The sequence below is a fragment of the Scatophagus argus genome, chromosome 5 (genome assembly GCF_020382885.2).
Source record: "Scatophagus argus isolate fScaArg1 chromosome 5, fScaArg1.pri, whole genome shotgun sequence".
NCBI lineage: Eukaryota > Metazoa > Chordata > Actinopteri > Scatophagidae > Scatophagus > Scatophagus argus.
In genome coordinates this window covers 17,621,587-17,633,367 of record NC_058497.1, presented here as the reverse complement: position 1 = coordinate 17,633,367, position 11,781 = coordinate 17,621,587, and the positions used below count along the sequence as shown (strand labels likewise).

General features: G+C 40.4%; 2 protein-coding genes across 2 annotated transcripts; both read right to left on the bottom strand.

Annotated features, from left to right (window-relative positions):
* Positions 1–314: 314 nt before the first annotated feature.
* On the bottom strand, positions 315–3,969 carry LOC124059379 (extracellular calcium-sensing receptor-like). The gene is made up of 5 exons (XM_046389323.1): positions 3,527–3,969; positions 2,666–2,871; positions 2,261–2,482; positions 1,856–1,979; positions 315–1,778 (listed from the first exon to the last, which is right to left on the bottom strand). The coding sequence occupies exons 1-5, from the start codon at positions 3,810–3,812 to the stop codon at positions 880–882; spliced, it is 1,737 nt and encodes a 578-aa protein (XP_046245279.1). The 5' UTR covers positions 3,813–3,969; the 3' UTR covers positions 315–879.
* A 2,601-nt stretch (positions 3,970–6,570) lies between these two features.
* On the bottom strand, positions 6,571–11,411 carry LOC124059376 (extracellular calcium-sensing receptor-like). The gene is made up of 8 exons (XM_046389319.1): positions 11,190–11,411; positions 11,031–11,120; positions 10,641–10,930; positions 10,049–10,344; positions 9,065–9,270; positions 8,731–8,952; positions 8,078–8,201; positions 6,571–7,999 (listed from the first exon to the last, which is right to left on the bottom strand). The coding sequence occupies exons 1-8, from the start codon at positions 11,289–11,291 to the stop codon at positions 7,101–7,103; spliced, it is 2,229 nt and encodes a 742-aa protein (XP_046245275.1). The 5' UTR covers positions 11,292–11,411; the 3' UTR covers positions 6,571–7,100.
* Positions 11,412–11,781: the final 370 nt, after the last annotated feature.

Here is an 11,781-nt window from a genome sequence, read left to right as displayed (position 1 = left end):
TGCTCTACATATACGCTTTTTGTTTTGTATTTGAAAATATTTCCATTTCAAAATGTATTAATATTTTAAAATATAAATATGTTCAAATATTTAAGTTAACCGGCTTCATGGTCTGAATTTAGATTTTATCTAGCACACATCAAAAATTTATTTGTCAAACTAGTTTTGCACTGTACAGACCTCTGCCACGGTCACCAAACTATACAATATCAGTAATCGAAGTCAACTTTTGGAGTGGTAGACAGGACCAAAGGGCACAACAGGTTTGAAGGGCCAAGCAGAATTCTTGCAGAGCATGAGGGAGATGGATGGAGGACTGGCTGAATGTCAGGAGTCTGAACCAACTTGTAACAGTAGATACCTGATTTTTGCATGAAGCTAAACTATTAATCAGTCCATCTGCTGATTGTGAACTCTGATCAGAAATCAGTCTTGTAATTGGACTGTGTAAGGCATTACAATTTTCTGCAAAATATTTGGTAACTATGGTAACATGTATGCACTTCAGTGCTTTCCCTGGTTGTTGCTTGATTGTTACTTGGTTTACTTATATTGGTCAAAAGCCATTTAAACAGCTATATACAAAAAATATTCTCCTGCACATGAGTATACAGTTGACAAATGACAATTCATTAATGTTGACATTAATTTACAATAAAAACAACAAGGAACAAGTGATGCATTTTACTTTATCAGATTCACCTGTGTTGACTGCCAGCCAACAAGTGTTTCTTTCATTAAAAATGTGCCGATTATATTAAAATATGTAATTCTAAATCATGCATGTATATTTTTAAATCAACAAGTTGTAATGTGTGAATGACATATGTTACCTTGGACCTATAATTATTTATTATGTCAGATGTCTTAATTAATTAGTTAATTTTTGTTCATTACATGTTTCTTTGTGTTCTTCTCTGGCTTAAACAATATGATGAAACACTTGGGAGCAAATATACACAGAATTAATCCAAAACCAGAGGCCAGAATGGCAAATATCTCCACAGCCACAGTAAATTTCCCGGGAGAGCTGACATACGCTGGGATAAAGGTGATCCACACTGCACAGAATATCAACATGCTGAAGGTGATAAGCTTGGCTTCATTAAAATTATCAGGTAGTTTGCGGGCTAAGACAGCTAACACTAAGCAAAAGGCAGCCAGCAGGCCGATGTACCCGAGCACAACCCAGAACCCAATATCTGAGCCCAATGCACACTCCAGGATGATCCTCTCTTTGTATGTGGTCAGGTTTTTCATTGGAAAAGGGGGACTAAGAGCCAACCAAATGGTACATATTAAAACTTGACCAAATGTAAAAGACACCACAGTCATTCTTTGCTGTGGAGGACCAAACCATTTCATGAAGTTACTACCTGGGAGTGTAGCTTTGAAGGCCATCAACACAACTACTGTTTTCCCAAGAACACAAGAGATGCAGAGGACGAAGGTGATCCCAAATGCTGTGTGGCGCAGCATGCAGGAAAACTTAGTGGGTGCTCCAATGAAAGTTAATGAACATAAGAAACAGAGAGTCAGGGAGAAGAGCAGCAGGAAGCTCAGCTCAGAGTTGTTGGCCCTGACAATCGGGGATGTCCTGTGATGAAAGAACACAGCCGCTGTTATAATGGCAAGACAGGCACCAGCAACTGAGAATGCAGCCAGGATGATTCCTAGGACCTCGTCAAAGGACAGAAACTCTACAGGTTTGGGGAGACAAGAGTCTCTCTCTGCATTAGGCCAGAACTCCTTGGGGCAAGGGAAACAATCAGGAGAATCTGAAAAAAATGACCCCAAAAAAACTTTTAGCGGGGCAAATATTTGATGTCGACATGCATGAGAACCAAAAAGTTACCTGTAGCATTGCTAATCTCTCCCTCAGGACACAGTATACAATCATAACAGCAGATGGGTTTTCCTTTCTGCAGCACTTTATGAGTTCCTGGAGGACAGCTGTCACTGCACACTGACACAGGGACCTGGCACATAGATACAAACTTAGAATTATTCAGGTGTGCTATGCAGTGTTTTCAACCAATATGCACATCCCAGTATGAGTGCTAAAAATGTTGATGACCCTTGCAATCTTTCTGTTTTCTTTCTGTTTGAAGTTACTTGATTTGTTCATATCACTGCTGAAGTTTCATCTGAATTTTAAAAGCCATTTTTGCACAGAAAGAGAAGAAAAACACCTATGATAGCCTCTGAGCTCACCAGACTTAAAATTTGTATATTTCATAATTGCTTTTGGCCTCCTTACTTGTGTTCTACCTTCCATCCAGGTGAGGTTCCTGTTGATACTGAACTCCTGGCCTGCCGGCAGTGATGCATCATAGAAACCTACTGTCACCAACTCAATGCTGCCACTTTCACTTTGTTGCCAGTTAACCAGCTCATATGCGGCCACAGGATCCCCATTGGCATCAAATGACACATCATAACCATTTTGGGAAAAACTGACTTTTTTCAGTTGAGTCAAAACCTGCGAGGATGAGGTAAAGTAAAACAATAAACGAGAAAAATGATGACTGATGGAAAAAAAAATTCAGGAAAAGATACATCATTGTAATTAAAAGACAATGAATTAATTAATATTTGAATTCAAGAAAGGTATATTGAAGTCAAAGCAAGAGCACAGGGGTGTTCATGGTTCATTTCGACTGACCTGTTTGGACTCTGTCCTGGTGATTTTATCACACTGAGTTGTAGAATTTGTTTCCTGACACACTGAATTATGAATGGCATGTGATATTGCATAAACAGCCTTGTACACCATGTTAGTGATTCGGAGCTGAGATGTGTCAGTGTACTGGCTCTGCAGCGTCTGTATGTCTTCAGATCCATCACACACTCTCTCATCCACGGCTGCAGCTAAAAGCACACAGAGACAGAACATGCCTTACTTCAGTTATTCAGTTATTGTTCATATGTTTATTTTTAATTTCTACTTCCATGTTGTTTCATTTCAGCTTTCCAATGTTCCTCGTAGTTTTCTCCATTATTGTAATTTAGTCGAAATCAGAACGCCTCTTTCACATTACATTTCAAGGTTAGGGTTAGGGTTAGGATACCAGAAATGAGCTCTTGATCACTACTTTTAATGGGGTTAGAAGAAATGATCTGAACTGTCATAAATCTCCATATGTTTGTAACTGCTACACGATTGGAAAAACTGTTTTTAATCTTTATTTAGCATGGTGGCCTGGAGGCTGTCTGTTGATCGTATGCTCTTGTTGAGGACTGCAGTTTGGGTATTGAGAAACCACTGCAGCCAATTTTGTGAAGAATGTTCACCAACTCAGCACAAAACCTAAACTTGACCTCAAACATTCAAGTGAGATTATTTGCAGGCATGCATCTTTGTCCTCCTGTTGACATTGTTCAAAATAATAATAAAAAAAATATCAAAGCCGTTGTTTTTTTTACCCCACAAAGTGCCATTCAGACAGGCAGTCAACAATACAACACAACACAGTGACCCGACTGTGACGACGACCTCTGTTAAAAATATGCATAGCTAACTTACCTTTTCCCAGTCTGCAGTTGAACGCCTCCTCCCAGAAATCAGTAAGCACCGAAGAGGCAGCCGCTTTGCTGGGAGAGAGATCCAGCAAGAATTCTCTCAGACCTGGGATGACAGATCGCTGAATCCCAAATCCAATGGCTCCAGTGCAGAAGCTGAACTTCAACATGTCTTGGTTGGTTACCCAGGCCTCACTGCCGATCCACTGGCGAGGAGGAGACGGTTCGACTGACAGCTCCTCTAGCAGGATCCTCAGTTCTAAAGAAGTTGCAAATGCCACAACAACCATCGCTGTTGACCTTGGGAGACATTACAGTGTATTAGGTTAAACCAATGAAAGCATCAAGATAGTTAACACCATAGTCATTAGTATTAGATGTCCAGAGCTTTGGGAGGAATATTTTAAAGTGGACCCAATTCTTTCTGACGAAGGAAAACAATCTACAATCATGACCCAATGTAAATATTTTAATCCCTAATCAGCCAATCCTTTGCTGCTGCTTGTCTGTGGATGTAGAAGGAGAGAGTGTGCAGACACAGCTGGATGACATCCTCTTTATTTTAGCTTTCTGGTCCATAGCTGAGTGGACTAGAAATCTCTCCTGTTGCAAAGTTGAATTTAAAGTTTGTGTCATTTACTAAAGTGGTTAACAACTTATCCATTGCAAGGAACCTAATGAGATGGGAATGATTGTTCCAGGTATTATTTAAGCACTCAGATGTTCCTGGAGAAAAGAGTTACACCTCCTCATTTTGATTGCAAATGCATGAATTCATGGTCCATTTTTTTTTCCACAAGCCACTACATTATGAGCAGGATAATCCACCTCAGAACGTTCATAATAAGGAATTACTGGACTCAGTAACCGAGGCAACAGTCCTCATCCTTTACTTATTACATAGTGACTCTGTGGACTTTAAGGCAGCTGTCACATTTTTCACTTCAGTTTCCTTGCAGTGAAACATTTGCCATACGTTACTGTAGGTATCATGTGTTTTAAGTAAATCAAATCTATCTTTACACATGAGACACTGATGAAAGAACAATTCATGTTGTGAGTTGCTAAGGTGATGGAACATTCCAGGCAAAGTTACCATATCATGTTTAGGTGACGTTTTTTGGCTGAGACTGGTGTTGGTGCTGATGAAAAGACTAAAACTTCTCTAAATGTATTTTAACAGTGAGTTGTACACACTAAAATATAATCCATTTAATGACTATATTTTAATGCTGAGCAAGTTTCTTAAGTGCAAAATAGATTTAGATTTATGCACTTACATTAGGTTTGAACTTAGAAACTTTCAGAGGCAAATGGCCAATAAATAAATAAATAAAAATGCGTCTGGGCTTAACCTCAAAGGTTGTTGATTCCAAAAAAACAAAAAAAAAACAAACAAAAAACACACATTGGCATGTTGAATGTGCACAACTGGAATATTTTCATACCAATATTATAATTATTAAGGCAATCATATCAGCATACCAAGAAGATAATAATAATAACAAAAACTGCTCAGCGTTGACGACACATTTGTTGTTCTTTTGTATCTGTAGTAGTTAAGTGTCACACAGGGAACAAAAGCCTCAATCAGTGATGCAGAAACCTGCGGATAACGTCTGCTACTCTCTGGATCCTGCTGCGTGGGTGGGCTCGATGGAAAGATTCAGAGTATTCCACACAGATCCCCTCCTTCTGGGCTGCTTGCAGGAAAGTCGCCATGCCGTTATTGCCATAGTCCGAATCCGAGCGGACAGCACCTATCCAAGTCCAGCCAAAGTGTTTCACCAGCTTGGCCAGCGCGTCAGCCTGGAACTGATCACTCGGGATTGTTCTGAAGAAAGTCGGGAACTGCTGCTTATCGGACAGACATGCACAAGTGGAAAAGTAGCTCACCTGAAGGAAAAACAACAGTGTGGTTCTTTAACGGAACAGACCAAAAAATATATTCTTTTGAAAAACATATTTTGCCAAAAATTCAAAATATTAACGAGTGGAATGCCAGATGCAGTCAGTATGGGACAGAAAACTGAAAATGTATCACATAATTTAACAGAATTGCAAAAAAGTATTTACTTGAGGAATGTTGAAGGCCCCGGTGACTCGCGACATGCTGATGGATCGCGTGGAGCTGGACTCACCGACGATGGCCATCACCATACCTGACTGTGAGCAATTATCGTCCGTGTGAAACACCTGGTCCAGACCATTTAATAGCTCAAATGACACTTGCACCGTTAAGGGCACTGCGGCGCACGAGTCGTGGATCTGATAACCGAGTTTGATGCCTGGCAGCAGATCCGAGCTGTTGTTAATCTCCTCGATGGCGAAGATCATTGCGCGTGAGAAGCGCAACTGACGAGAGTCGATACTGCATAGACATCATCACGTATCTATCTGTTATTGTGTGCACTTGTTAGACACAAATAAAGACTATTAACAGTTTAACAAGAAAACAAAAGGAGATCGGCAATTCATAGTTATGGACAACAACTGATATGCAATAATAAATATTAGTTACCTGATCATCAAAATTAAAAAAAAAAAAACAAAGAAAAAAGAAACATTCCATATATATATATATATGTGTGTGTGTGTGTGTACATGCACATACAACACGATGACCCACATTCTAACACATTGTTTTGTGTCACGTCTCCCTCTTACTGACCTCCCTGTGCACTTCAGTGGCTCAGGCATGGTGGTGTAGTTATTCTCCTCTGTTTGTCTGTAGTAGTGTATAGGAAAAACACCTCCAATAACGTAGTCTCCATCCATTGAGAACGCAGGTGGACGAGTGGCACCCTGAAGCTTACATGTCAAAGATGAGGCCTCAGTGCTGACCCCAGCACCACTCCTATCCTCTGTAAGCCCAGCCCTTTGTTTCAGAGCATCTCTGGAGTCATTGAAGACAAGAGCTGAGTTCAGCTCACGCAAACCCAGAGACAGAATCAGACCAATAAAAAGAGCTGAGATTTCCATCCCTCAAGGGTGTGTATGTGAGCATACTGTATGTGTTTTCACTGTTTTATATCGAGTCGAAGATCAAAGTTTCCCTCCCTCTACTGCACATCATCTTTCTACACATCAGAGAAGATGTGTGGACTTTGTGGTAGTTGATGAACTCTTGTCCTTTTCCTTGCTGTGTCTCTGACCCTGTGTATTTCAGTTATTTTGTTATAAACACATCTTCCTCATATTTGTCTTCTTCCACTTAAATGTTTGTTATGTTGCATTAACAGATGCACCACTTTAATGGGTTGTTATTTGGTGCTCCATTCTGTCTTAAATACATCACAAAATGTATTGTTTGATTTGATACGCTTTTTAATAAATTTCCAAATGGTCATTGATATTGTTCTCAATGTAGTCATGATTGAATAAATACCATTTATTGTGAGAAAGAGAAATCATGAAATCATGTTTAAAGACATCAAAAAATGGTTAATGAAAGAATATTTAAATATGGAATATGAGAATACTTCTAGGTGACAAACATAGCGAATGTCTGCAACATGTACTCTACGCCGATATTTTATGATGTATGTTCACTGTTTCAAAGCCTCAAATATCTTACATTAATGTTTGTTCATTACATGTTTCTTTGTGTTCTTCTCTGGCTTCAACAATATGATGAAACACTTTGGAGCAAATATACACAGAATTAATCCAAAACTGGAGGCCAGAATGGCAAATATCTCCACAGCCACAGTAAATTTCCCAGGAGAGCTGACATACGCTGGGATAAAGGTGATCCACACTGCACAGAATATCAACATGCTGAAGGTGATAAGCTTGGCTTCATTGAAATTATCAGGTAGTTTGCGGGCTAAGACAGCTAACACTAAGCAAAAGGCAGCCAGCAGGCCGATGTACCCGAGCACAACCCAGAACCCAATATCTGAGCCCAATGCACACTCCAGGATGATCCTCTCTTTGTATGTGGTCAGGTTTTTCATTGGAAAAGGGGGACTAAGAACCAACCAAATGGTACATATTAAAACTTGAACAAATGTAAAAGACACCACAGTCATTCTTTGCTGTGGAGGACCAAACCATTTCATGACGTTACTACCTGGGAGTGTAGCTTTGAAGGCCATCAACACAACTATTGTTTTCCCAAGAACACAAGAGATGCTGAGGACGAAGGTGATCCCAAATGCTGTGTGGCGCAGCATGCAGGACCACTCAGTGGGTGCTCCAATGAAAGTTAATGAACATAAGAAACAGAGAGTCAGGGAGAAGAGCAGCAGGAAGCTCAGCTCAGAGTTGTTGGCCCTGACAATCGGGGATGTCCTGTGATGAAAGAACACAGCCGCTGTTATAATGGCAAGACAGGCACCAGCAACTGAGAATGCAGCCAGGATGATTCCTAGGACCTCGTCAAAGGACAGAAACTCTACAGGCTTGGGGAGACAAGAGTCTCTCTCTGCATTAGGCCAGAACTCCTTGGGACAAGGGAAACAATCAGGAGAATCTGGAAAATAAAAACAAAAAGGAATTTTAGCAGTTGAGCATTTGATGTTGTAAATACACATTAGAAACAAAAAGTTACCTGTAGCATTGCTAATCTCTCCCTCAGGACACAGTATACAATCATAACAGCAGATGGGTTTTCCTTTCTGCAGCACTTTACGAGTTCCTGGAGGACAGCTGTCACTGCACACTGACACAGGGACCTGACATGGAGATACAAACAAACTCAGTAAGTTTTATGATGGTTCCTGATACTCTTTAGTCTGATGTATTGCTTTGAATCTATCACACAGATTTTCTCTTTCCAAAAGCGAGAAGCCATACTTTGTCAATTGAGGAAAACCAATCACAGTAAATCCCTGGGAACACATATTCACATCACCATGTTTAAAACTACGGAATAGTCTGCTGTTTGCTCACCCTCTCATCTTCCATAAGTTTGTTTTAAACAGGCAAAGCTCACCAACTCAGCTTACAGCAAATTGTTACAAACAAGCGAGAAAGAAAACTGTCAGTATGTTTTCTCTTTAGCTTAGCTTGCATTTAAAAATAGTGTGTTGATTTGCTTGTGTTCAGAAATTTCTACAGCTTTCGTAGCATATTGTGCAGCAAAGTTAATCTACAGAACTGACAAGAAATTCAGTGCATTCAGTATTTCTACTTCAGAATAATTAGATTCGGTAAATACATCGCAGCATAAGCACTGGAATGAATTGACATTTTAAAGCTTACCTGTGTGCTGTCCTCCATCCAGGTGAGGTTCCTGTTGATACTGAACTCCTGGCCTGCTGGCAGTGATGCATCATAGAAACCTACTGTCACCATCTCAAGGCTGCCACTTTCACTCTTTTGCCAGTTAACCAGCTCATATGCGGCCACAGGATCCCCATTGGCATCAAATGACACATCATAACCATTTTGGGAAAAGTTGACTTTCTTCAGCTGAGTGAGAAGCTGTGAGGATGAAGTACGACAGTGATGGAGAACAAGGAATATTTCATTTCATTAAGTACATTGCATTAAAAAAATAAATGCATTGTTGTGTTCTTTGTTCATTTCAACCGACCTGTGTGTGCTTGATTCTGGTGATTTTGTCACACTTAGTAGTAGAATTTGTTTCCTGACACACTGAATTATGAATGGCATGTGCTATTGCATAAACAGCCTTGTACACCATGTTAGTGATTCGGAGCTGAGATGTGTCAGTGTATGGACTCTGGAGCGTCTGTATGTCTTCAGATCCATCACACACTCTCTCATCCACGGCTGCAGCTGAAAACACACAGAGACAGAAAAAGGTGTTTTAAGCTGTGACAAAGATATTACAATAATATTCATAAGAGTGTTTATTATTTTCTTGTTCCTGTCTTTTTGTTTTATGTAACCTGCCTGCACAAACTTGTATTCTATCCTGCAGGACAAATAAAAATTATGGCATCTCATGTTATATCTCATATATAACACATGCTTATTTTGCATTGCATTTCAAGGCAGTATTTTCCAAACATGTCTTCATCTGCTTTCCTTTACTTTTTCAACTTTATGAAATCCAACAGTAGTCCACCCCTGTTCCAGTATTTCTCGAATTTCTCGTTCAACTGTGTTAATGTGTTTAAAAAAACATTCTAAAAATGACCTGACATTACTCTCACTATGTTTGGCTCATTTATATTGGAAATACATTTTTTATTACCATTATCTGTCTTTAACTTTGTGTCTGGAGACTGTTGATGTCACATGTGCTTATGTTCAGGACTACAGTTTTACAATAAACCACTGCAGCCAAGTTCATGTGAAATCTTCAGAGGACAAAAAATTGAACTGAAATCTTAAAATAAAAGTATTCACAGAACTGCATCTTCTGCCCACCAAATGTCTGTGATCAGTATAAATGGATTTGCTTCTTAATAGAAATCCATTATTTTATGTGAAAGTAGCTTTTTTTTGAGTATTTTGACATGGTAAGCTACACTGAAGCAGACAAATAAACACAACCACAAGGCTCCAACAGGTAATGACACCATGTGAAAAATCGGCATTAGTGGCTCACTTTTTCCCAGCCTGCAGTTGAATGCCTCCTCCCAGAACTCAGTAAGCAGTGGAGAGGCAGCCACTTTAGTGGGAGAGAGATCCAGCAAGAATTCTCTCAGACCAGGAATGACAGATCGCTGAATCCCAAATCCAATGGCTCCAGCACAGAAGCTGAACCTCAGCAGGTCCGGGGTTGTTACCCAGGACTCACTGCCAACCCACTGGCGAGGAGGGGAGGGCTCCAGTGACAGCTCCTCCAGTAAGATCCTGAATTCTGTAGAAGCTACAAATGCTACGATAACTGTTGCTGTTGACCTGGAGAGACATGAGTAGCCCACATTAAATTTTACAAAGTAAATATCAAGACTGGTGAAAAAAAAAGAGAGACACATTTTGTGTGGTGAATGTGCAGCTTGGGTGCCGCAGACTATTGTTAACAGCAATATCTCCATTATGGATGAAAAAATAAACATCATACCAGTGCAAAATCGAAAAAAAAAAGTTCCAAATGAGAAAATATCTTTTTCTTAGCCTTATCAAAACATTTAGGGTTTTGTAAGCAGAAGGTCAGTGTCACACAGAACAAAAGCCTCAATCAGTGATGCAGAAACCTGCGGATGACGTCTGCTACTCTCTGGATCCTGCTGCGTGGGTGGTCACGGTGGAAAGATTCAGAGTATTCCACACAGATCCCCTCCTTCTGGGCTGCTTGCAGGAAAGTCGCCATGCCGTTATTGCCATAGTCCGAATCCGAGCGGACAGCACCTATCCAAGTCCAGCCAAAGTGTTTCACCAGCTTGGCCAGCGCGTCAGCCTGGAACTGATCACTCGGGACTGTTCTGAAGAAAGTCGGGAACTGCAGCTTATCGGACAGACATGCACAAGTGGAAAAGTGGCTCACCTGAAGGAAAACAGTCAGTGTAACTCCTCAATTGAACCAAAAACCAAAAAATCAGCACGGACCTAAAATAAACACATTATCAGAAATTCAAACTCTTTACTTGAGGAATGCTGAAGGCCCCGATGATGCGCGACATGCTGATGGATGGAGTGGAGCTAGATTCACCGATGATGGCCATCACCATACCTGACTGTGAGCAATTATTGCCCGTGTAAAACACCGGGTCCGGACCATTTAACAGTTGGAAGGCCGCTTGCACCGTTGCGGGCACTGCGGTGCACGAGTCGTGGATCTGATAACCGAGTTTGATGCCTGGCAGCAGCTCCGAGCTGTTGTTAATCTCCTCGATGGCGAAGATCATTGCGCGTGAGGTGCGCACTTCACGGGCCTCAATACTGCACACAGACGCTGATATCAAAGTCCAAATTTACATATAATAAGGTCAATTCACAAATCAGAAACATAAAGGTGAACCGCAGTTCATACTTACGGACAATAACACACAACGTCACAGAGTTACCTGACCAATTTAACTTCAATTTAATAAAGAGAATCACTCCGAAATCACAGGAGTTTAAATGCAGAGATTGATTGTCCACTAAATAATAATTTTTAGAAATCTTAATATCTTTTAAAAAGTAGTAGTAAAATATTTTTTCTTTACTTTCCAATGCTATCGTTTAGGTTTGTAGCACTAATGTAACACGTTCTGACTTATTCCTATTGAGCACTTTCCCCTCTTACTAACCTTCCTGTACACCTTTGTGACTCGGGCATCGTGGTGTAGTTATGCGTCTCTGTGTGTCTGTAGTTGTGTATGGAGAAAACACCTCCAATAACGTAGTCTCCAT